Source organism: Anomaloglossus baeobatrachus, chromosome 7 (genome assembly GCF_048569485.1).
Source record: "Anomaloglossus baeobatrachus isolate aAnoBae1 chromosome 7, aAnoBae1.hap1, whole genome shotgun sequence".
NCBI lineage: Eukaryota > Metazoa > Chordata > Amphibia > Anura > Aromobatidae > Anomaloglossus > Anomaloglossus baeobatrachus.
In genome coordinates this window covers 115957983-115985202 of record NC_134359.1, presented here as the reverse complement: position 1 = coordinate 115985202, position 27220 = coordinate 115957983, and the positions used below count along the sequence as shown (strand labels likewise).

General features: G+C 45.2%; 1 protein-coding gene across 2 annotated transcripts in view; it reads right to left on the bottom strand.

Moving 5' to 3' along the window:
• CDK15 (cyclin dependent kinase 15) overlaps positions 1–27220 on the bottom strand; it is a 379934-nt gene that overhangs the window by 301164 nt on the left and 51550 nt on the right. For both annotated transcript variants that reach the window (XM_075317605.1, XM_075317606.1), the window contains one exon: positions 24268–24365. In XM_075317605.1, coding sequence (XP_075173720.1) covers positions 24268–24365 — 98 coding nt within the window. The remainder of the gene's footprint in view (positions 1–24267; positions 24366–27220) is intronic.

The following is a 27220-nucleotide window of genomic DNA, read 5'->3' as shown; positions in this document are numbered from 1 at the left end:
AAATAAAAAATATGGGTGAACCACCCTTTTAAAGCATTTCCAGAATATGTTCTGAGCAACTTTGGAACAGTTTTTTTTCCTCATGTGTTTTTTACAGGACTTTAATTTGATAGTTCTTAGCCTAAAGGCTGCTTTACACGAAAAGCACCTGTTTGCGAAAGCACCCGCCCCCGTCATTTATGTGTCACGGGCAAATCGTTTCCCGTGGTGAGCAATATTGCTAGGACGCGTAAAACGGACTTAGCTTCCTAGCGACGTCACATAGCGGCCAGCCAATAGAAGCGAAGGGTCGGAGACCAGTCGCATTAACGACACGCCCACCTCATTGCCGGAGGACGCAGGAACGCTGTTGTTCGTCGTTCCTGCGGTGTCACACGTAGCGATGTGTGCTGCCTCAGGAACAACGAACAACCTGCATCCAGCACCATCAATGATATTTTGAAAATGAACGACGTTTCAACGATCAACGATTAGGTGAGTATTTTTGGTTGTAAGCGGTCACTCGTAGGTGTCACACGCAACAAAGTCGCTAACAATGCCGGATGTGCGTCACGAATTCCGTGACCCCGACGACATCTTGTTAGATACGTCGTTGCGTGTAAAGCAACCTTAAGGCTTCATTCAGACATCTTTGTTGCATGTACATGTTGTATCCGTTGTTATCATGCACAGGCCACGTACCTATTGCACCATAGATTATAATGGGCACATGTGCTATCCATAAAAAAACAAATGACACCCGTAACGGAAACACGTACATGTGAAGGGGGCCTGAGGTTCATTCAATAAGTGTTATATACAAGACCCTAAGGTTTTCTGTATAATTAATGATTATATTATGTAATAATATGACTGAATATTCAATTATATAACTAGTAATTATATTATCATGAACATTAGAAAAAGAAATATGTGCATTCAATTAATAAAAAATAAACAAAGAGCCCTTAAAAATGAGAGCGCGACATATCTGATTCACAAGTTCCTCCTCGTGACCTGCATTCCACATCAAAGACCCCAGGGGATTACAGAGCAATGAGGTTAGGTACATTTATTAAATCAGTCACAGTGCGGAATCAATACGGCTAGTTCATTTACAGCCGCAGACCAGTGTGGGTATAAATAGCTAATTCATTTGCATGGCTTCAACCATGAATAGTGCCGCCATCATTTAACACTTGCTTCATTAGTCCTAATGTGCTAAAATAATGACATTAGAGTGAAACACTAAAACAAATTTGTCACGTGTTCACAGCCACATTGTAAAGAATAATTATCTTTAGTGGTCCGCCACACAATATTTTTTATGTATAAATTCTCTATATTTAGACTTTGCTGTGTAAGGATATGCACACATGACTGGGATACATTGCGACCTGCGGGGCTGTGAGTGCTCTCCACAGGAGACTGCAGTGGCCCATGCCCACGGTCAGTGTTCGGAGGGCAGCGGACTTTTTCTCTGTTTTCACTGCGGAGAATGCTCGCGACTCCGGAAGCATAAATTGCCATGCTGCAGCTCGGGAAGCAGCGCAGCAGGTCAGTTTACACTGCAGGAAAAACAAGCACAGTGTGCATGGGATTTCTATAAATCCCCTCCACTATGCTTGTACTGTACAACACAGCATTATGGATGCAGTGAATACACGCTGCGTCCAACACGCTATGAACTGATCGTGGGCTCGCAGTCTTATAGTTCTTATAGTTCCTTACTAAGAACCTCCTTATGTCCCTTCTCATATTAGTTTTCTTTCTTTAGTTTCTTTTAGATCATCATTTTACTATGCTTTCTGTAAAAGTGTTCACTTTAACTTGCACAGGCTTCGTGGAGAGCAGCACATCAGAAGCCACAGATCTTCAAGGTATCACATGTGCTAGGGTAGGAACATAAGTTTGACATATTAAAGAGGTTTTCCACTGCTAATGTGACCCACTTTCTTTTATTCTAACTCTTCCTAACTAAAGCTGGTGTCACACACAGCGACAACGACGTCGCTGCTACGTCACCATTTTCTGTGACGTTGCAGCGACGTCCCGTCGCTGTCGCTGTGTGTGACATCCAGCAACGACCTGGCCCCTGCTGTGAGGTCGCCGGTCGTTGCTGAATGTCCAGCTTCATTTTTTGGTCGTCACTCTCCTGCTGTGACACACACATCGCTGTGTGTGACAGCGAGAGAGCGACGAAATGAAGCGAGCAGGAGCCGGCACTGGCAGCTGCGGTAAGCTGTAACCAGCGTAAACATCGGGTAACCAAGGGAAGACCTTTCCCTGGTTACCCGATATTTACCTTCGTTACCAGCCTCCGCTCTTGCTGCCAGTGCCGGCTCCTGCTCTGTGCACATGTGGCTGCAGTACGCATCGGGTAATTAATCCGATGTATACTGTAGCAAGGAGAGCAAGGAGCCAGCGCTAAGCAGTGTGCGCGGCTCCCTGCTCTCTGCACTGTGACATGTAGCTGCAGCACACATCGGGTTAATTAACCCGATGTATACTGTAGCAAGGAGCCAGCGCTAAGCGCGGCTCCCTGCTCTCTGCACATGTAGCACAGCGACGTTATGATCGCTGCTTCTGCTGTGTTTGACAGCTAAGCAGCGATCATAACAGCGACTTACAAGGTCGCTGTTACGTCACCGAAAATGGTGACGTAACAGCGACGTCGTTGTCGCTGTCGCTTAGTGTGAACCCAGCCTAACTCCATTATTACCTAGCTAGCCACCCGGCATCAGGGCAGCTAGAAGAGTTGGATACAGCGCCAGAAGATGGCGCTTCTATGAAAGCGCCATTTTCTGGGGTGGCTGCGGGACTGCAATTCACAGCGGGGGTGCCCAGAAAGCATGGGCACCCTGCACTGTGGATTCCAATCCCCAGCTGCCTAGTTGTACCCGGCTGGACTCAAAAATTGGGCGAAGCTCACGTCATTTTTTTTTAAAAAATATTTCATGAAATTCATGAAATAATTTAAAAAAAAGGGCTTCCCTATATTTTTGGTACCCAGCCGGGTACAAATAGGCAGCTGGGGGTTGGGGGCAGCCCGTACCTGCCTGCTGTACCCGGCTAGCATACAAAAATATGGCGAAGCCCACGTCATTTTTTTTGTTTGGGGGGGCAAAGAAATCCTGCATACAGTCCTGGAAGGAGGATGCTGAGCCTTGTAGTTCGACAGCTGCTGTCTGCTCTCCTGCATACACTATTGGATGGAGGATGCTGAGCCTTGTAGTTCTGCAGCTGTCTGCTCTTCTGTATACACTAGTGGAGAATGAAGAACACATTGAAGAAGGAAATGACAGACCTTTTTTTTTGTTCACTAATAAAAAATGCATAAGGACGCAGTGAGCAAAAACGCAGCAAAACGCAGCAAAAAACGCACCAAATCGCGGCAAAATGCGTGCGTTTTTTGCCGCGTTTTTTCGACGCAGGTGCGTTTTTGTGCGTTTTTAGTGGCCAAAAACGCAGCGTCAAAAAAACGCAGTGTGTGCACATAGCCTAACACTTTTCAAATTTACTTTTGCTATCTACTCTGCTCCTGTAAGCTTATCTCTAAGGCTTGTAAATTCCTTTATTGGTGTAGCTTTAATCCCTCCGGCTGCAGACCGGAATCGGACCAAATGAAGAAGGCATGTCACAGGTGGGGGTGGGGCTGCATCTCTGAGTGACAGTAGTCTGGTCACACTTGTCCAGATCACACTTCATTCCTCTCAGCCCCTACCAGTGACTTGCCCTGCTCAGTTGGTCTCATTCCGGTCTGCAGACGAAAGAATCAAAGCTACAACAACAATAAGTTTTAGTTAGGAAGAGTTAGGATTAAAGAAAGAGTGTCACATCAATAGTAGCAAACCTCTTTAGGTGCATCATAGCTGTAACCTAAATTTAGTCTACTTTCTCGTTCCGGTCAAGTCCACAGCATGGGTTGGGGCAGACTCCAAGTGTACTTGACAATATGCGGCAGAAATCCAAACTTTGTTTGGCATTAAAGACTCATTCAGAAGTTTATTTCTCACATGTGTATTCTATGCATTATTTTCATAAAATGAACACGCACCTATTATTCACATGTTTATGTTTTTGTATTTTGCAGACTGTGGGTCCATGAAAAATACATGAAGACAGTTAAATAAATAAATCTTTATTTTTATATAGAGCTAACATTTTCCGCAGCGCTTTACATACATCAGGAACACTGTCCCCTTTGGGGCTCACAATCTATCTGTATGTCTTTGCAGTGTGGGAGGAAACCGGAGAACCTGGAGGAAACCCATGCAAACATGGGGAGAACATACAAACTCCTTGCAGATGTTGTCCTTGAAGGGATATGAACCCAGGACCCCAGCGCTGCAAGACTGCAGTGCTAACCACTGAGCCACCGTGCTGCCCCAGTTCTGAAGTAGATCAGAGTCACAAATCAATATCAAACATCACAAGTCTGTGGTTCATGGAAATCATGAGCAGCACACAGATGCCATTTGTGTACAAGCTTTTTGCTGTTTTTTTATCATTGTTAAGAGAAGAAGTGTGGCAAATATTTATACCTGTAAGAAAATCACTGATAAAAAATAAGCAGACAATGACTAAACACAGATGAAAATATGATCCAAAACACTGATGACAATAGGTCAGTTTTTTGCGTACAAAAAAACCCAGGAATGTCTGGATGAGGCCTTACTTTAAAATCTTAAGCGAGTGAACATTTCTTTACTGACTTCTTTATAGGCTCTGTCTAGTTACCCTGAAAATGGAAAGGATGACATTACATCCCCAACAGAATAGGATGAAGACTTGAGTAAGGCTGAAACTGAACCAAAACATCACACTGAATACTGGATAAATAAGAGTAGTATGTTCCCTGTAGAAGCACCGTTGTGATAGGAATAATCATAATCGTCTGTGCTTGCTTTCTCCTTTTTCTCTCTAGCTATATTGGTCATCTATGGCATTAGACTGCAAGGTATGGACTAAACCTTATAGCTCCAACGTAAAAAATAACCAAGCAGTCACTGCTAAAGAAAGAAAATAGCAGAGAAGCATGAGCCCTACATTCAGTCCACAACTCCTGACTAGTGATGGGTGAACCCACAGATATTTGGGATCGGAGGGTCCAACAGGATTAAAAAAAAAAAAACTGTTCGGGACCGAAATTAATCCCGAATATCTACCCGGATGTCGATCCTCATATAAGGAGATGCAAATTTGGTGCTGAAATGTCTGCACCAGATTTCTACACCAAATTTGCATCTCGTGGCAGAAAACCGCACCGATACAGCTGTGTCGCCAGGGGTTAAGGGGATACCCAGAACCGGGCCAAGGGGTCGCTTCTGGAAAGGGGATCACGGTGTCGTGACCCGGTCTGTGCTCCCTGGTTCCACAATAAAAAGGGGGGTTGTGTTCGTGACGCCACCCGTGGAATGTGATCAGAGATGACCACCGCTGCTGCAGAACCTCCGGGGTGATGGAAGGCAGCTTGAGATGGGACGGCTCCCCACGGGTAGAGCCTTTTCCCCGGGGCAGTGTGTAAGTCTATGGGGGGAGTGCAGGACACGAGCACAATAAACAGGCAGACTCACGGTTTTGCAGTTTCTTTGTCTTTTACTGATGATGTTATTCAGCAGAGTACTGTCCACGGAGTCTGTGAGGGGTTCAGGGCTTCTCCCACCCAGCCGGGCCGTTTTGGCTTCCTTGCCTGCACTGTGTGTCTGTGGCCCTGCTGCTGCGTGAACTATGCAGCCGGCTCTGCTGTGCTCTGCTCCTAGGTACCGACCTGACAGGCAACTCGAGTCCTTACTTGTATGTTCCTGAACTCTGCGCTTGTTGCTTGTGTCTGTGGTACAGATAGAGAATGTGGAATCCTCACTTCTCTGGTGTTCACTGTACAGTATGTAACCTGCAGTCTCGGATCCAGCATCCGTTCTGTGTGCTCCACTGGGGATGAGCTCTGCAATGCTCTGTCTCCCAGGAATGTTCCTCTGTGTACTCTTTCTCCTTTCCTCAGACCCTCAGCTAGGCCTGGAATTGGTCAGTGGATCCTGAGGTGAGCTAAAGCCAGCTTCCCACCTGCAGAGATCCTGTCTCCTCAGTGCTCTGCACTGAACTTCCAAACTGAAACTACTCCTGACCATTTCCTCCCTCCACCAGAATATACAGGGAAGCAGCTTGGTCTCCCCCTTCTGGCCAGGAGGTCTTGGTGTTGTGTGTGGGGAGTTAACCCTTTGTGTGGCAACCCTGGGGTGCCACATTCCCCCTTAGTGAAGAACAGTACTCCGGGACTGTGAAACAAACAAACAAGTTATCACAACAATTATATATATACAGAGTCTCAAAAGGAAAAAATACAAAAACCTTAAAGCTCAAAAAGAGTCCAAAATGTTCAAAAATATGTAAGTGTTCATACAGTATAGTCTCTGTAGGTACTGGGCTTTTGGTCTTAACGTTGCAATTAAATAAACATTTCAAACAACAAACACTTCTTAAAGGTGCCTCTACTCTGGTCATAAGTGCAGTAGGCCTCACGGCCCTCGGGCCACCAACAATGTGATCAAGTTGTAACTCTCCGTGCTGCCACCTTACACCACTCTTCTCTCACCTTTTCTGTACACTAAACTGTTACGGTTTTTCATATAAACATTATAACATATGTACATTTTATATGCAATTCCACATTAGTCTTTATATCTTGCTGGTATCTGACCCTGAGTACTACGCTGTGACCTGCGTACTGTTGGTGTACTGGGTGTACTTAGCATAATGGTGTGGGTGGAAGTGTACCTATTTGGTGATTCTGGTACTTGTGAGGATGGGGGGCTGACTGTAGGACTGGCAAGCTCACTGGGACCAGGAATCTGTTCTTCCTCTACGGTTTCAACTTCCAGTTCTTCATGTCTTGGGACTTCTTGTGGTATGGATTCTGATTGTGGTTCCACCACTTGAGGGAAGGCGATCATTGGGACTACTACTGCTCCATAGTAATTTGGCCATGTTTTTGGGAAATCTCCTAAGACTGTATGTAATACATCTTCTTCCTTCTTGACAGGTTGTACCTGTATGGGTAAGGTGACTTCTGGTGTCTTCAGGGTTTCAGGACACGGTTTGAGTTGATCTCTTGACACGACAGCTGATGTCCTTCCTTCATCCTTACTGATGAGACATACTTTGGGATTATCCATATTGGATGGTAAGACTGTATATGGGGTGGTTTCCCACTGATTATCCAATTTGTTTGTGCGCCGTTTCCTCTTGAGAACTTGGTCACCAGGTTGCAATGGGGTTGCTAGAGCATGCTGGTTGAAGTTTCTCTCCTGTCTTCCCCTAGCTTGTTGGAGACTTTTCTCTACGCACTCTTGTACTTGGCGATACTGCTGCTGACGTAAGGTATCCCAATTGGATTCTTGAACTTCTGCATCTGGCTTCAGAATTCCCATATCTAAATCAATTGGCAGTTTACCGGGCCTTGCACGCATAAGGTAAGCGGGGGTGCAGTTTGTAGAACTCACCGGGACATGATTGTACAAGTCCACTAGGTCTGGCAACTTCTCTGGCCATTGATTTCTTTCTGACTCTGGTAAGGTCTTCAACAGGTCAATCACAATATGGTTCATCTTCTCGCATAAGCCATTTGTTTGGGGATGGTATGCTGTTGTGCGGATCTTTTTACAGCCATACATATTGCAGAATTCTTGGAAGATCTGTGATTCGAAAGCTGGACCTTGATCTGCAAGGACTTGTTCTGGGTAACCATGGGGTCTGCAAAAGTACGTCTGGAATGCTTTAGCTGCTGTTCTAGCTGTAAGGTCTTTCACGGGTACCACCACTAAGAAGCGTGAGTAATGGTCCACGATGGTTAAGGCATAGACATAGCCGGACCGGCTTGGTGACAACTTGACGTGGTCTAATGCGACTAGCTCGAGTGGTTGCTTGGTTACTATGGACTGGAGTGGAGCTCTCTGGTTCTGTTGATCCTTTCTTCTGAGGTTGCACTTTCTACACCAATCTTCAATTGATTTTCTCATGCCAACCCAGTAGAATCTTTCTCTTAAGAGCACTTCCAACTTTTTCCAACCAAAATGACCAGCACCGTTGTGGTAAGCTTCCAGAACCATCTTGACGTCTCTCTTGGGCACAATGATCTGCCAGACCAACTTATGTGTTTTTGGATTGGTGTGCCTTCTACAGAGCTTCCCTTGGTACAGGAACAATTTACCTCTCTCTTTCCAGAGATGTTGTGTCTCAGCTGGGGCATTCTGATTAGGGTATGCACCTTGTTGTGTAAGCAGTTCTTTCACTAGCTTCACAGCTGGATCGCTGTCTTGTGTGTCAGCCCATCCGTGGTGTGCTAATGGGTTGAGAGTTGCCTGCTGTTGTTTTTGGTAGACACTTGGTTGATACTGTCCCACCTTAGGACGGTGAAAGGCCGGTAACTCAATTTCTTCCAGTCCCTCCGGTTCCTCTTCCACGTCCCCCGAGTGTGGCATCCGGGATAAGGCATCTGCATTCCCGTTCTTGTGGCCTGCCCTGTACTTGATGACAAAGTTGTAGTTTGACAGTCGGGCTATCCATCGCTGTTCCAGCGCACCTAGTTTTGCAGAGTCCAGGTGGGTCAACGGATTGTTGTCAGTAAAGATGGTAAATTCTGCAGCTGCCAGGTAGTGTTTGAAACGCTCTGTTACAGCCCAAACTACTGCCAGTAGTTCTAACTTGAAGGAGCTGTAATTCTCTGGGTTTCTTTCTGTAGGCCGGAGCTTCCTGCTTGCAAAAGCAATAACTTTCTCCTTGCCTTCCTGCTTTTGAGACAATACTGCTCCCAGTCCTACGTTGCTGGCATCCGTGTACAAAATGAAGGGTTGATGGTAATCTGGATATGCCAGGATCTCTTCTCCTGTCAGTGCCCACTTCAACTTCTTAAAGGACTCTTCTCTCTCATCACTCCACTGGAAAGGAGGATTTCGGGCTGCAGACTTCTTTGACTGTCCTACCAGGATGTCTTGTAGGGGAGCTGCTAGCTTCGTGAACCCTTTTATAAATCTTCTATAGTAGCCCACCAGTCCCAGGAATTGCCTCACCTCTTTCACGCTGGTGGGTCTCGGCCAATCTCTTATCACGGTAACTTTTTCAGGATCTGGTGCTACCCCTTCTGAGCTCACGACATGTCCCAGGTACTGTACCCTTGGCTTTAGAAGGTGACACTTGGATGGCTTGATTTTCATGCCGTATCCGGATAAGGCTTCAAACACTTCCGCCAGGTCTTGTAGATGCTGTTCATAGGTCTTGGAGTAGACTATGACGTCATCCAGGTACAGGAGGACAGTTTCAAAGTTCTTATGTCCTAGGCAGCACTCCATCATTCGCTGGAAGGTACCAGGCGCGTTGCAGAGTCCAAACGGCATACAATTGAACTCACAGAGGCCCATCGGCGTGGTGAACGCTGTCTTCTCCTTATCAGCCTCTGCCACAGGAACTTGCCAATACCCACTAGTCAGATCTAGGGTGGAAAAGTAAGTAGCGGATTTTAATGCAGCCAATGACTCTTCTATCCTAGGTAATGGGTATGCATCCTTGTGTGTAATGCGGTTGATCCGTCTGTAGTCTACACACATCCTCATGGTCCCATCTTTTTTCTTAACTAGCACTAGTGGGGCTGCCCAGGGGCTACAACTGTCTCTTATTACCCCTGCTTCTTTCATTTCTTTGAGCATGTCTTTGGCGCATTGGTAGTGAGCTGGTGGTACTGGTCTATACCTCTCCTTTATTGGTGGATGGTTACCAGTGGGTATAGTGTGCTCTACCCCTTTGATCTGCCCAAAGTCTAATGGGTGTTTGCTGAATATTTGTTCATATTCTTTCACTACCCTGTATACTCCATGCTTTTGATGGGAGGGTGTAGAATTGGTACCTACATGTAGCTTTTGGCACCAATCCTCCAGCTTTCCCTCTGAGCCATTGTCTTCCGCCTGACTTGACGGCTTCAAGGGCTCAACGGTGGTGATGGCGTTGTTATCAACCGTATATAGCTTAGCCATGGTAGCATACTTAGGTAGGGTGACCTCATCTTCCCCACAATTTAGAAGGCGTATTGGCACTCTTCCCCGATGTACCTCAACTATTCCTCTGGCCGTCAGTACAGTGGGCCTACTGTCTGAGTACACGGGTTCTACCAGGGCCTGATAGTCTCGCCCTCTGATGCCTATTGCGGCTCTACACCAGACCAGCATTTCAGTTTTGGGAGGCATTACAATAGGTATTGGGTCACTTACCCTTGCACTGCCAATTTCACCTCCTGACATTTCTACCTGCTACTTCAGCATCAAGGCTTTAATTTCCTTCTGCAGGAGTCTCTGTTGCCCAGGTTTGGCAGTCTCGACGATCTGCTGCAAGACAGTAATTACCTCTGCAAAACAATTTTCAATTACATTCATTCCTAGCAGCATAGTTGGTTCACGTTCTCGTCGGTCAACATCAACAATGATAATACCCTGATTCTGCAATTCTACTCTCCCAATCTTAATGGTCATTTCTCTGAAACCAACCTGTGGTACTAATTCACCATTGCTAGCCCATATATTCAATGCAACATTAGATGGACCACTGCTAACGTCTGAATCAGCCCAGTACCTCTTATAAAGGACATGCGGAATTGATGATATTTGGGAACCAGTGTCCAGCAAGGCGTTGAGCGGAATGCCATCCAGCACGATGGGGATGACTGGACGTCCCCCCACATACTTGTCGTGCCAGGGTGAAGGACCTTGAGAGTTCATTCCTGAGGAGCGGCCCGCCTCCCCAGGGGATCCCCATTTAAAGCACATTCACGGGCAAAGTGACCTGGCTCATTGCAACGGCGGCAAATGGGCTGTCCATCCGGCTGGTAGCGGTCGCTGGGTCGTCCTCTCGTCGCTTGGTATCTCCTAGGCCTCATCCATGGGACATCCTCCTTGCTGGTCGCCAGCTCAATCTTGGGTGCAGACTTGGATCCACGCAGCTCCTGGACGATTCTAGCCATGGAAGCAACAGTGTCTGTAAGGGCTTCAAGCTTTTGATGTAGAGCCTCATTAGTGATCGGCTCCAGGTGGTTAGCAACAGCCGCTGACATGGCCGATGTCACCGGCACCACTGGCTGCTGGGGTGCCACTGTAAGGTGTTGAACAGAGTCTATATCCTGCGGCTCCTCCACCTGCTGGAGGCGGATGGCTCTATCCTTTAGCTGGGCAAATGTTAGTCCTGGATCCTGGATCACCATCATGCTCAGTTGTCCCCGGTGGGAAGGGGATGAGAGTCCATCCAGGAATTGGTCTATCAGCAGCTTATCTGCTCCAGGGGCTAAGGCAGGTTCTGCTAATTTAAGTGCTCTGAGCGCCTCCTGTAAGTTTAAGGCAAAGTCTCTTGCGCTCTCTCTAGGTTTTTGCTTGCATCCAAAGAACCTCATTTTAGCCCGGCTGCCAGCAGTGGATTCAAAAGCTGCTTTTAGTCCAGCTATTATATGCTCTACAGTGTCTTTTGCATCGTCCGGCCAGGATGTAACCTCCCGCTGGGCATTGCCAGTTAACTGTCCCATAAGCATACCAACACGCTGAGCTTCTGTCAGGGGGTACATGCTGTAGTAGATTTTTAGCTTTCCGATAAAGTCATTAAGTGTGTTGGGCTCACCTGAGTACTGTGGCAGCCACACTGCACCCGGGGTGTACGGCATCAGGAACGGCATGATAGGTGCCGCTGCACCGCCGGGTACAACAGCGTCTCCCTGCTGCGACATCTTTGCGCCCCCTTAGTTAATTTCACCAGTCTTCTTGACAGCAAGCCTGGGACACTTTTCTGCGTTTTCGTTCGGGTCGCAGCACCGAGCGCACCTCCTCAGCAAGCGGTGGGCGGAGTCTTAGTTTAGGCGCGATGTTTTCCCGCGCGTAGCAGGTAATGGCGTGATTAAAGATGGCGCCTGGAAAATTTTACCAATGATGTTTTTGGATTTTTCCAGGTATGTTTGCAAAGTTTAAAGTCCGTTCTTTGTTGCAACAATTCACAGTGCAAGTCTTTTATGCTATGCAATAAGTCTTTACAGGCGCACGTCACCCGGGTTGCAGCCGGGTCCAGTCCGCATCCTGTTCGTGACGCCAAAGTTGTGTCGCCAGGGGTTAAGGGGATACCCAGAACCGGGCCAAGGGGTCGCTTCTGGAAAGGGGATCACGGTGTCGTGACCCGGTCTGTGCTCCCTGGTTCCACAATAAAAAGGGGGGTTGTGTTCGTGACGCCACCCGTGGAATGTGATCAGAGATGACCACCGCTGCTGCAGAACCTCCGGGGTGATGGAAGGCAGCTTGAGATGGGACGGCTCCCCACGGGTAGAGCCTTTTCCCCGGGGCAGTGTGTAAGTCTATGGGGGGAGTGCAGGACACGAGCACAATAAACAGGCAGACTCACGGTTTTGCAGTTTCTTTGTCTTTTACTGATGATGTTATTCAGCAGAGTACTGTCCACGGAGTCTGTGAGGGGTTCAGGGCTTCTCCCACCCAGCCGGGCCGTTTTGGCTTCCTTGCCTGCACTGTGTGTCTGTGGCCCTGCTGCTGCGTGAACTATGCAGCCGGCTCTGCTGTGCTCTGCTCCTAGGTACCGACCTGACAGGCAACTCGAGTCCTTACTTGTATGTTCCTGAACTCTGCGCTTGTTGCTTGTGTCTGTGGTACAGATAGAGAATGTGGAATCCTCACTTCTCTGGTGTTCACTGTACAGTATGTAACCTGCAGTCTCGGATCCAGCATCCGTTCTGTGTGCTCCACTGGGGATGAGCTCTGCAATGCTCTGTCTCCCAGGAATGTTCCTCTGTGTACTCTTTCTCCTTTCCTCAGACCCTCAGCTAGGCCTGGAATTGGTCAGTGGATCCTGAGGTGAGCTAAAGCCAGCTTCCCACCTGCAGAGATCCTGTCTCCTCAGTGCTCTGCACTGAACTTCCAAACTGAAACTACTCCTGACCATTTCCTCCCTCCACCAGAATATACAGGGAAGCAGCTTGGTCTCCCCCTTCTGGCCAGGAGGTCTTGGTGTTGTGTGTGGGGAGTTAACCCTTTGTGTGGCAACCCTGGGGTGCCACACAGCGTTAAAACATTTTTTTGCCAAGAGATGCAGATTTAGTGCTGAAATTTATACAGCATATTCCTGCATTAAATCTGCATCTCCTGGCAAAAAAGAATTGCATCACTACCACAAAAAAAAAACACATTGTGTTTTGATGAATTTTTTTGCCAGGAGATGCAGATTTGGTGCAGGAATATGGTGTATAAATGTCAGCACCAACTCTGCATCTCTTGGCAAAAAAATGCAGTTTTCTGCCAGGAGACACAGGTCTGTGAATACAGAACACCTGAGGTGAGGTCACTGAGTTCAATGAGGTCATCTGAGGTTGGTTTACCTGTGGTCACAGGTGGGGTACCGTGAGAAACTCCAGCTGCAACCGCAGAAAAACTGAGTGACGTCACCACTCACAGCTGCAGCTCAGATAGTCTCTGCCTGAAAGCCAAAGCGTGCGGACATGTTCTATGTATGTGCGCTGTGGCTTCAGTATGTATGTTGCAGAGTCGGGATCGTCATGGGACCTCGTGTGGATTACATTGTAAGAGGGTGTTTGTGGTTAATAAAGGGGTGATAGAGGGTGTTTTTTTTATTTTATTTCAAATAAAGGATTTTTTCTGTGTTTGTGTCTATTTCTTTTCATTTATAGATTAGTAATGGGGGATCTCAGACGGTGAGGTCACTGACATTACTGAGGTTACATGAGATCAGGTTACCAGCGGAAACAGGCGGAGAACTGTGGGAACCTCCAGTTGTGCCTGCAACTAACCTGAGTGATGTCACCGCTGATCGCGTGGCTCACTCTCTGCCTGAAGCTCAGAGCAGGTAGTCATGTTCTATGGCATTCGCTGTGAATTCAGATGTAGCAGAGCTGGAATCGTCATGTGTGGACCTTGTGTGGATCACGTTGGACCTGCAAGGGTGTTTTGGGGGTTAATAAAATGTTGAAAGAGGGATTTTTGTATTTAATTGCAAATAAAGGATTTTTCGGTGTTCATCTTTACTTTAGCTTACAGATTAGTGATGGAGTGGTCTCATAGATGCCTCCCATTACTAATCTAGGGCTTAGTGGCAGCTGTGGGCTGCAATTAACCCCTTATTATCCCGATTGCCACCACACCAGGGCAATCGGGAAGAGCTGGGTAAAGTGCTGGTATGGTCGCATTTAATAGATGCAACAATTCTAGGTGGGTGCAGGCTGCTATTTTTAGGCTGAATAACCATGTGTCTCCGCAGCCTGAGAATACCCGCTCCCAACTTTCGAGTTTTATCATGACTGGGTATGAAAATAGGGGGGGGTCACATGCCATGTTTTAAATTATTTATTTAAATAATTTTTTAAAAAAAAGCCACATGCGAGTCCTCCTATTTTGATACACCGCCTATAGCCGTAGGCTTTATCAGTGGTGGGTATCATAATATGGGGGACCCCACACCAATTTTTTTAATTTATTTATTTATTTTTATACCAAGATAGACGCACATAGCGTTTGTGATTGGAAAGTCAGCTGACACACTCACACTCAGGGTGGGGGCACGTGTGACTGTAACCAATCACAGATGTCAGTGGGCGGGGGAAGCAGTGCATATGCATGAAGGTAAATGATACTGAGTTTTTAAAGTGCAAGTGTACATTTTTTATTTCACAGTGGGTGACAATTTCAATAAAACTTTTTTCTAAAAGTCAAAACGCCAGGACTGGACAAAAACAGTATATAATAGTATATGTATAAGACAAAGTCTCCCGAGATTCACAAGGCACATGTATAAATTAATGGTACATAATCACAGTATCTGGGAGCAGACTAACAGAACAAACCTACAGGTTATTATGACTAATTTAGTGCAGGTGACACATAAGCACATATGCATTAAAGGACAGTCAAAGGTACATTTTTAGCCAAAGTAAGTGAAAATTATTGGTCCAAGATGCAAAGAGTCCTGAAAGATCCACTACATGGAGTGGTTTACACTCCACAGGATTGTATTTGTTGCGTGCCTAATAGCAAGCCCCAAGGAGACCCGTGAGATAGAAGATACATGAGACAATCCAGGCATTTGGGAAGGCCCCCATTACGCCCTACGTACGTTTCAATTCTTTAGTTTGTGTAGAATCTTCATCAGGGGTCAAGGTGCCGTAGTGAGGGGTCCTCAATCCGCCGGGTTTAAATAGCACCGCTCAATAATGGTGAACCCGGAAATCACGTAAGCGGCGCATGCGCGGATCGCTCCAGGTGATCTCGCGCGATTCACCGCCGTCAGGCCATCTCGCGCATGCGCGGGAGCAGGGACGCGTCACCATAGCTCCCGCGCATGCGCACGGCGCCTCAGACGGCGGCTACCATCGCGCCGACCAGCCGGGATCAACGCACGCGCACACGTGAGTCGGGCCATCAACATAATATGTATTAGTATGTCACAAAAAAGTGATTTTCATATGAATTTCACAGCGGTGGTCCAAATCTTCAATGTTAATATTGTAGAGATGCAAAATTGCCTAAAGAGGAACAATCAGAAAAATATATACCCGGCATTAATGATGGAGCCACATTTAAAATAGTGATATTAAAAGTAACACTAAAATTAACAGTGAAGCAGAGGTAGTCAAGCAACGGTACAAATACAGAGAGGGGTGGTTCAGAGAAACGGGACATAACTAATGGACTCATTAAGTCCCTTAGGGACCAAAGTGTCCAATGTAAGGATCCATTTGGCCTCACATTGTGCCAAGCGCCTTTTCAGATCACCACCCCTGATCCCTCCCTCTATCACATCGATGCCCCTAATTTTTAATTTAGAGGGGTCACAGGAGTGGTGGATCTTGAAATGCCTTGGCAAGGTTTTCAGGAGGGTCATGTCGGTCACTGCTTCGGCCGCAACAATGTCCCTAACATGCTCTCTGACTCTAATGCGGAGCTCACGTGAAGTGAGCCCCACATATGTCAGAGAGCAGGTACATGTGGCAAAGTACACAACATGTGTAGTGTCACATGTAATGTATGATTTAATATTATAATTCCTTTTGCCATCAGATGAATAAAATGTTGTACTTCGTAGGACATTGTTGCAGGCCAAGCAATGGCCACAGGGAAAACATCCCTGTAAAGGGCCTCGTGAGCCAAATATATATGTCCTTGGGGGGACATAATGGCTTTTCACTAGGAGGTCTTTCAAATTCCTAGCTCTCCTGGAAGTCATGGATGGAAATTGTGGTAGTTGTTCAGCCAAAATTGGATCAGTTAACAAAACTGACCAATGTTGTTTCATTATGTTCCGCATCCTCTCCCACTCCTCATTGTAAGTGCCAATGAACCTAATCACCGGGTCAAAGGTTTCCCGTCGTTTGGGAGCATAGCTAAGTAGTTGGGTCCTAGGTGTTTTTTTAGCCCTATTGTAGCCAGATTTTATACACCTCTTGCTGTAACCCCTATCCAGAAAACGGCCCCTGAGATCGAACGATTGTGCTTCAAAATTGGTGTTTGAGGAGCAGATCCGTTTCATCCTTAAGAATTGTCCCGTCGGAATGGCGCGAATAGTAGATGGATTATGGGCTGATGAGGCATGCAGTAATGCATTGACGGACGTGCTCTTACGATACACGTCCATCTGGATCGACCCCCTATCGTCAACAATGATTTGGATATCTAGGAAGTCGATCCTGCGATTACTGCATTTATATGTCAATTTGATGTTAAATTTGTTTCGATTTAATTGCCTCATGAACTGATCGAGTTGCTCCGCCGGGCCCTGCCAAATAAATAATATATCATCGATAAATCGATGCCAGCACTGCACATGGGCAACGCCCTGCACGCCCCCGTCTCCAAAAACCAGCCTCTCCCAGTAGCCCAGAAAGAGGCCAGCGTACGAGGGCGCACAGGCCGCGCCCATTGCAGTGCCGCGTTTCTGTAAATAAAAATTATCCTTAAACACAAAAAAGTTATGTGTCAGGGCGAAGCGGAGCAGCTCAAGGATCAGTTCACCCATAACGCCATCCCGACCGGACATCTCAAGGAAAAAACGGACCGCCCTCAAACCATCCTCATGTGATATGCAAGTATACAGACCCTCTACGTCAGCAGTGACTATCACCATATCCTCCTCCATAAAGATACCGTCAATGCGCCGTAGGACGTCAGTTGTGTCACGAACATACGAGGGGAGTGTTTCCACCAAAGGTTTAAGATGGAAGTCAATGAATTTACAAATGGGGTCACACAACCCCTCGATGCCGGACACAATCGGACGCCCAGGCGGGTTGACGGCATCTTTATGTATTTTGGGTAGGACGTAGAAGGTCGGTATCCTCGGATATTTCCTGCATAAACCATCGTGCATTTTTTTGTCAATAAGTCCGATCTCAAGAGCCCTGGAAAGGATCACAGCAAGTTCACTGGTGTATTTCGTTAGGGGGTTATATGTAAGTTTAGTATATGTGTCCCTGTCTCTTAGTTGCCTAAGTACCTCATGTTCGTATTTTTCTATAGACAGAACCACAATGTTTCCCCCCTTATCGGCAGGTTTGATAATTATATCGGAATAATTTTGTAGCTCAGTGAGGGCCCTTCTCTGATCACGGGTGAGGTTATCCCGTTTACATGTAGTTCTAAGCTTCTTAAAATCCTCACTGACCAACCTAGTAAATATATCCACTGCCGGGCATAGTGAAAAGGGGGGAAATTTTGTGGATCTAGGCAAAAGTGTCTGAGGGAACACACCTGTCGGGGGAGCTTCCTGTTCCTGTAGAAGTTCTTCCAGATTTTGAATGGCCTCCCTCTCCATTTGGCTGTCAGTCATAGCATCCCTCTTACAAAAAAGTTTTTTGAAAATTAATCTACGGGCAAAAAGGTTAACGTCCTTCAACGCTGTGAAGAGATTGAATGGGTTAGAGGGGACAAATGTCAGACCGCGGGAGAGAACCTCCACCTGGGCACCAGAAAGAACACGTGTAGATAAATTTATTACCTGCAATTTATTGCCTTGTTGCTTGTTTTTTCCGGGGGGCCCAAATTGACGATTTCTCTGCTTGACCCGACCACCTACGGTTTCTGCAGGCATGTTGTGACTTTCTGATGCTCCAGAGGAGGATCCCTCACCAGAGGTCTGGGATATGAAGGATGTAGATCTCGATCTCTGTTTCTTATCAGAGCGAAACATCTGTCGTCCACGGCCCTGTTCGGTTTTCCACCTGTAAGCTCTTTGTGTGGAATAATCCAACATATCACGATTGAATTTTTTAATTTTATAAGCTTTAATTTCCTTCTCCCATCTTTCCAATTCTCTAGAAGATACATGAGACAATCCAGGCGTTTGGGAAGGCCCCCATTACGCCCTACGTACGTTTCAATTCTTTAGTTTGTGTAGAATCTTCATCAGGGGTCAAGGTGCCGTAGTGAGGGGTCCTCAATCCGCCGGGTTTAAATAGCACCGCTCAATAACCTCTAGATATAAAGAACTGTCTAAAAAACGAACCAAACTTTGGTGGAATAGGGCTTTCCTATCCAAATACATGGAGAAAGATCTAGTCCCTCGGGGCCTCCGGGTACAGGTGTTTCCGTCGTTTGTATCGGAGGACGAGGATTTCAAAATGAAATGGGAAACATTGGCACAGACATGTTCCAAGGGTTTCCTGGCCCTTTTATGCGATAATAACACCCTTTCATTAACTCAGATTGAGGGCGAATTGGAATCCCTTGATAAAGCCATTGTAGAAAAATGTGATCCTTCCACAGTTAGCCACTTCAATGCTGAGATGGAGAGAGAATTGGAAAGATGGGAGAAGGAAATTAAAGCTTATAAAATTAAAAAATTCAATCGTGATATGTTGGATTATTCCACACAAAGAGCTTACAGGTGGAAAACCGAACAGGGCCGTGGACGACAGATGTTTCGCTCTGATAAGAAACAGAGATCGAGATCTACATCCTTCATATCCCAGACCTCTGGTGAGGGATCCTCCTCTGGAGCATCAGAAAGTCACAACATGCCTGCAGAAACCGTAGGTGGTCGGGTCAAGCAGAGAAATCGTCAATTTGGGCCCCCCGGAAAAAACAAGCAACAAGGCAATAAATTGCAGGTAATAAATTTATCTACACGTGTTCTTTCTGGTGCCCAGGTGGAGGTTCTCTCCCGCGGTCTGACATTTGTCCCCTCTAACCCATTCAATCTCTTCACAGCGTTGAAGGACGTTAACCTTTTTGCCCGTAGATTAATTTTCAAAAAACTTTTTTGTAAGAGGGATGCTATGACTGACAGCCAAATGGAGAGGGAGGCCATTCAAAATCTGGAAGAACTTCTACAGGAACAGGAAGCTCCCCCGACAGGTGTGTTCCCTCAGACACTTTTGCCTAGATCCACAAAATTTCCCCCCTTTTCACTATGCCCGGCAGTGGATATATTTACTAGGTTGGTCAGTGAGGATTTTAAGAAGCTTAGAACTACATGTAAACGGGATAACCTCACCCGTGATCAGAGAAGGGCCCTCACTGAGCTACAAAATTATTCCGATATAATTATCAAACCTGCCGATAAGGGGGGAAACATTGTGGTTCTGTCTATAGAAAAATACGAACATGAGGTACTTAGGCAACTAAGAGACAGGGACACATATACTAAACTTACATATAACCCCCTAACGAAATACACCAGTGAACTTGCTGTGATCCTTTCCAGGGCTCTTGAGATCGGACTTATTGACAAAAAAATGCACGATGGTTTATGCAGGAAATATCCGAGGATACCGACCTTCTACGTCCTACCCAAAATACATAAAGATGCCGTCAACCCGCCTGGGCGTCCGATTGTGTCCGGCATCGAGGGGTTGTGTGACCCCATTTGTAAATTCATTGACTTCCATCTTAAACCTTTGGTGGAAACACTCCCCTCGTATGTTCGTGACACAACTGACGTCCTACGGCGCATTGACGGTATCTTTATGGAGGAGGATATGGTGATAGTCACTGCTGACGTAGAGGGTCTGTATACTTGCATATCACATGAGGATGGTTTGAGGGCGGTCCGTTTTTTCCTTGAGATGTCCGGTCGGGATGGCGTTATGGGTGAACTGATCCTTGAGCTGCTCCGCTTCGCCCTGACACATAACTTTTTTGTGTTTAAGGATAATTTTTATTTACAGAAACGCGGCACTGCAATGGGCGCGGCCTGTGCGCCCTCGTACGCTGGCCTCTTTCTGGGCTACTGGGAGAGGCTGGTTTTTGGAGACGGGGGCGTGCAGGGCGTTGCCCATGTGCAGTGCTGGCATCGATTTATCGATGATATATTATTTATTTGGCAGGGCCCGGCGGAGCAACTCGATCAGTTCATGAGGCAATTAAATCGAAACAAATTTAACATCAAATTGACATATAAATGCAGTAATCGCAGGATCGACTTCCTAGATATCCAAATCATTGTTGACGATAGGGGGTCGATCCAGACGGACGTGTATCGTAAGAGCACGTCCGTCAATGCATTACTGCATGCCTCATCAGCCCATAATCCATCTACTATTCGCGCCATTCCGACGGGACAATTCTTAAGGATGAAACGGATCTGCTCCTCAAACACCAATTTTGAAGCACAATCGTTCGATCTCAGGGGCCGTTTTCTGGATAGGGGTTACAGCAAGAGGTGTATAAAATCTGGCTACAATAGGGCTAAAAAAACACCTAGGACCCAACTACTTAGCTATGCTCCCAAACGACGGGAAACCTTTGACCCGGTGATTAGGTTCATTGGCACTTACAATGAGGAGTGGGAGAGGATGCGGAACATAATGAAACAACATTGGTCAGTTTTGTTAACTGATCCAATTTTGGCTGAACAACTACCACAATTTCCATCCATGACTTCCAGGAGAGCTAGGAATTTGAAAGACCTCCTAGTGAAAAGCCATTATGTCCCCCCAAGGACATATATATTTGGCTCACGAGGCCCTTTACAGGGATGTTTTCCCTGTGGCCATTGCTTGGCCTGCAACAATGTCCTACGAAGTACAACATTTTATTCATCTGATGGCAAAAGGAATTATAATATTAAATCATACATTACATGTGACACTACACATGTTGTGTACTTTGCCACATGTACCTGCTCTCTGACATATGTGGGGCTCACTTCACGTGAGCTCCGCATTAGAGTCAGAGAGCATGTTAGGGACATTGTTGCGGCCGAAGCAGTGACCGACATGACCCTCCTGAAAACCTTGCCAAGGCATTTCAAGATCCACCACTCCTGTGACCCCTCTAAATTAAAAATTAGGGGCATCGATGTGATAGAGGGAGGGATCAGGGGTGGTGATCTGAAAAGGCGCTTGGCACAATGTGAGGCCAAATGGATCCTTACATTGGACACTTTGGTCCCTAAGGGACTTAATGAGTCCATTAGTTATGTCCCGTTTCTCTGAACCACCCCTCTCTGTATTTGTACCGTTGCTTGACTACCTCTGCTTCACTGTTAATTTTAGTGTTACTTTTAATATCACTATTTTAAATGTGGCTCCATCATTAATGCCGGGTATATATTTTTCTGATTGTTCCTCTTTAGGCAATTTTGCATCTCTACAATATTAACATTGAAGATTTGGACCACCGCTGTGAAATTCATATGAAAATCACTTTTTTGTGACATACTAATACATATTATGTTGATGGCCCGACTCACGTGTGCGCGTGCGTTGATCCCGGCTGGTCGGCGCGATGGTAGCCGCCGTCTGAGGCGCCGTGCGCATGCGCGGGAGCTATGGTGACGCGTCCCTGCTCCCGCGCATGCGCGAGATGGCCTGACGGCGGTGAATCGCGCGAGATCACCTGGAGCGATCCGCGCATGCGCCGCTTACGTGATTTCCGGGTTCACCATTATTGAGCGGTGCTATTTAAACCCGGCGGATTGAGGACCCCTCACTACGGCACCTTGACCCCTGATGAAGATTCTACACAAACTAAAGAATTGAAACGTACGTAGGGCGTAATGGGGGCCTTCCCAAACGCCTGGATTGTCTCATGTATCTTCTATCTCACGGGTCTCCTTGGGGCTTGCTATTAGGCACGCAACATATACAATCCTGTGGAGTGTAAACCACTCCATGTAGTGGATCTTTCAGGACTCTTTGCATCTTGGACCAATAATTTTCACTTACTTTGGCTAAAAATGTACCTTTGACTGTCCTTTAATGCATATGTGCTTATGTGTCACCTGCACTAAATTAGTCATAATAACCTGTAGGTTTGTTCTGTTAGTCTGCTCCCAGATACTGTGATTATGTACCATTAATTTATACATGTGCCTTGTGAATCTCGGGAGACTTTGTCTTATACATATACTATTATATACTGTTTTTGTCCAGTCCTGGCGTTTTGACTTTTAGAAAAAAGTTTTATTGAAATTGTCACCCACTGTGAAATAAAAAATGTACACTTGCACTTTAAAAACTCAGTATCTTTGTCTTAAATCATTATGTTTATGAGTTTGTGCCACCCGAGGGATTTCTGTGGGTACAGAACCCAGGGGAATTGTTTGAGTATGGTTTTATGGAATCTTCTTCTAATGAAGGTAAATGAGTAGCTCTGTTAGTGAATGGGCGGCCGCAGGAGCAGTTACAGCTGTGCCAGAGACTTGGTAAGTATAAAGTTCTTGCTCCTATCCCCCTATCCCTTCTACCACCATTTTTAATAGCAAGATTTTGGTCCCCATAGACTTAGGCGTCTGGCCAGATAACCGGGATCAATTTTGAGCTGGAACTGGATTATTTTTTTTTTTTTTTAATCTTGTCAGATTGTTAGGTCCCCCAGTCCTGGTGTCACATTTATATCTCGGCGAGGAAAGATTTGTGACAGGTCTTCTATTTGAACTCCCCCCTACCCTGGAGACTAATATTAAATGGACTTTGCTTTCGGTTGGGGCATCAAGGGTTAAATGTCAGTTTTCCCTTGCTGCAAGTTGCCTAATTGAAGCTCAGCTGTTGCCTTTTGTGGTCACTCCCCTCCTCCTTAAAAGGCCAATCAGCCATCTCTTCTTGCAGTTGATAGAAACCCCATTCTACCAAGTTTTGTCATGGAGAGAGGGAGTTGGTGTGCAGCTGCTCATGGAAGTGTTGATGTGGAGTTACCCCTTGTCTTGTATTTTCTTCCCTGCTTTGGTTTTACCTTTTACCATTTTGTTGTCTTATACCTCTGTATTTGGGTGCAGTGTGTCTGAGTCTTCATTTCCCCCCTATTGGTCTATTTTCTGTGGGATTACCGCTCTGTTCCCGGTTCCCCCCTTGGGTGTTGGAGAGGGGAACTAGATCAGGGCTGGTTAGAAGCAGGGTAAGGGTGGCGGCCCAGGGGTCCTCACCATCAGAGGTAATCCTGGGATCAGGGACAGCTAGGGCCCCTCTAGCCTCAGGGCCAGTCCAGGAGCCCTTATTCCCCAGTTACCACCATCCCTTCCCATGACACCCGGTTATCTGCGACTCCGGCCATCACTATTCAGGATTGTTCGTTTACAGAAGAGCTGACAGGGCTTTCTACTCTTTATGATCTCTAAAGCTGTCTAACAAAGTCAGATAATGAAAACTCAATCTTCCTCCCAGCTGTGTCAGTCTTATTGCTTTCCCTTCCAGTGGGGATGGACATGTAACTGCTGCAGTCAATCACTGGTAGCAGTAATAAGCAATTCTTCACCACCACGGCCAGTATTTGGCTATAGACATTATGTATTCCTATGATCAGAACAGGATGTACAGAGCCATTTCTGTTCACAAACGGTAGGTGAGTAGTTATGTTTTGTGACCAAGATGGGCCAAGTTTGAGAAAAAAAGGGGAGTTGAAAAAACACTGCACCTCTATGTATTTTTTTTTTATTACTCATGTCAATATTTTTTAATAGAAATAGCTGTGATTTTCAATAATCTTTAATATGGAAAAAAAGATTAGAATAATGAAGTAGGTGCTAGGATACTGTATTCTGCCACAACAGATATACCATAAGTGATGTATTCTGGTTATCAGTTAGGCCCTCATATAAAATGATGATTGATGATGGATGATGGATGATGATGGATGATGATGATGATGATGGATGATGGATGATGATGATAAAAAAAGTTGTTCTTTAAACAACTAAGGCTGAAAAGCAGAGGAACCCAACGATAGCTCTTCAGTTGCTGAAGAACTACAACTATCAGCATACCCTAACTGCAAATCATTTTGTTATACATTCAAACAAAGGAAAAGGGAAAGTGTCACTTACCTGCTTATTCCTTTATATACTGTTGCATAGGAGCCTTCACCCAGTTTTTCAAGATTTAAGTAGGAAGAAGCGTTACCAAATGGCAGGCCTTTCCTCTGCTGTAAGGGGAGTATGAAAATAATGTAAAATGTCTCATGGAGAACATAACTACATAAAAATAGCAATCTGTGTACATAGAGTATTCGTCTAACCTTGCAATAACATTTTCCACTGGGCATGATATTATTACCTACACCATGCCATGGTATTGATACACTAAGGATATTATGGCAACATCTAACTATAGTAACAGGAACATCAAGATATTTGGAGATGATCTTATAGACTTTAACTTTATCATGTTTATCTAACATTTTCTTTCTAATCTCCCAAGTCATCTCTATCTTTAAATTTCTTTGTTCAATGTTCAGTGTGGTACACACTATGATACCAAACAGCACAGTGACTACTTTTAATCATTTAAATACTTTACAACTTTGTAAATACTTGTGATGCTATTTACAGTACACACCCTTAGTTTAAAATGTGTTAATGGTCAAATTATTTCCAATCTTTTCTAGGGTTACCATTCACTTTTAGGTTTTTTATTATTATTATTATTATTATTATTTTTTTTTTTTTTTTTTCTGTTAAACCAAAATTCAAAAGCAATGACTTATTTTCATGACTTGATATTCATTAAATTTAAATTGAAAATTTCTTTAATCAGTTTCAAGTTATTTCAGTGACCATTATGGGCTTTTCTTACTTTACCCAATACAAGAAGGGTACAAACAATTTTGTTCATGTATGTTTCTACATTATTAACTGTTTCACTTATCTTACAATGTGAATTGGCATATAAGAAAGACCACATTATTAAGGGTGCACAATGTGAATTATTGTCAACATCAAAATGTACCTTCTACGCCAAAGACAAAACTTGCTATCACCAATATCTGCAACCTATAATGACTGGAACATACCACCGTGCCTTCTCGATTCTCCTCAATCTGGTAAGCAAGCCTGAATATACTAGGGATGTATATGACAGCTTTTGGAAATTTTGGTGTATTTTCATCAAATGTTCATAGACTTTGCCCACATTGCCTTCTTGAATCGTTTAATGGGTATGTGCACATGGCATCTTTGGCAGGCGTTTCAAAAAACCTTCAAAAGACTGAACATGTGCATGTCTATGGAAGAAACACTTGCTGTGGTTATGATCCGTCTTTTATTACTTCTTTTAACCACTTCAGGGTTGGGAAACTGTTGAGAGGTTAAAAGATGTATCATGTTCATTCTTTGGGTGGCTTCTTCTTTTAATAGAGTTACAAGTGAAAAAAACTCCAGTAGCAGATCCGAAATTAAAACATAGAATCTGACGGCGTCTTTTTCCTATAGCCGATTTGTGAGTGAAAATTCCAGAGACATCATGTGCACATAGCCAATCTTTGGATTTTCTAGTATACTCCTGAACATTGAAATTGCATCACCAAGAAGGAAAGGTTGTGGGATTATGGAAATCACAGGATTGATAAAATCGTAGCGATATTCAAATGATGAAACAAGGAAGCAAAATTGTAAAAATAATTCTGTTTATTCAATATCGAGTATGAGCTCCATGTGCAGAAATCCCGTCACTTACAGCGAGTAAAATAAGTATTGAACACGTCACCAATTTTTAAAGTAAATATACGCTAATCACAAAAAGTTAAGGATATTTGTCTTTCGGGTGAAATGTATGTAAATCTTAAAAATTTCACGCTACAGTAATTTTTTATCATGAAGGTAGGGCATTTAAGTAAAATCATGCAAGAGTGATTTCCTCATCTCAAATCATTTATTGAATCAAAAGCTAACAACGGCCCCCCCCTCAAAAAAAAATTCAGTGTCTCAATAATAATGTGTCATGTGGCCTTGAGCATCAATTACTACAGCTTGCCAACGACTTCTCATACTTTTCAAAAGTGGAGTTATTGTCTGCTGAGGCATGGTGTCCTACTCTTGAAGGGCACCCTCAGGTCATTGAGGTTCTGGTGTACAGAGTTACGAGCCTCTATATGCGACTCAGCTGATCCCATAGGTCTCCTGCTTCAGTTCCCTAATGATGAGACCTCGATGAGCTGGAGCATTGTGGTCCATGAAGATGAAATTAGGCCTGTGTTGTTCATGCAGAGGCACAATGACTGGATTAATTATGTTATTTAAGCAGTAGGGGTTTGTCACTGTACCATTCACAAAGTGTAGGATAGTTCTGTAGTGACTAGACACATCTGCCCACACTGTATCACCACCAATACCAAAGGCTCATCTGGTGACAACAGTGGCTGATGCATAGCGCTCTCCTTGAATTCTCCAACATCATTTCTGCTCAACATGAATCGACTTTTATCAATGAACAGTACTGAGGCCCAATGGTGCGTCGTTCAGCAAGGCGATGATGCTTGTGCCTGGTGGTCTGGTTGGGTATCCTTGCAGGCCATCTAGCACACAGACCACGCTGATATAAATGGTTTTGAATGGTATGATGTGACAATTGAGTGCCTTTCACTAACTTTAAATATGCCTGGACTTGTTTGGCATTCATCATCCGATTCCGAAAGGCACTGTTCAGAATAAAGCGATCGGGGTGGGATGTGGCCAAAGAGTGTCCACTTATATGCCTTTCTGGGACTTTTCCAGTCTCGTTGTATCTCTATTGCAACCTACTAATGACACTCTGTAACACCCCAAGTCCAGTGTTCACTTCCGCCTGCCTCACAGTGGCGAGGTACTGTTGATGAATTGTTAGGCGTCATCTTGGTTTCGTGATGTCAAACTGATAACAACATGATGAGGAAGACTGTTTAAATACCAATTCTAATTGAACCCCAAAATTTATAGGCAATTCATGGATCAAACACTTGTTAAGAATTTTGCCATTAGCTCCCTGTTAGAGAACAACAAGTTGTGCAAAAAGTACTGAAACAGT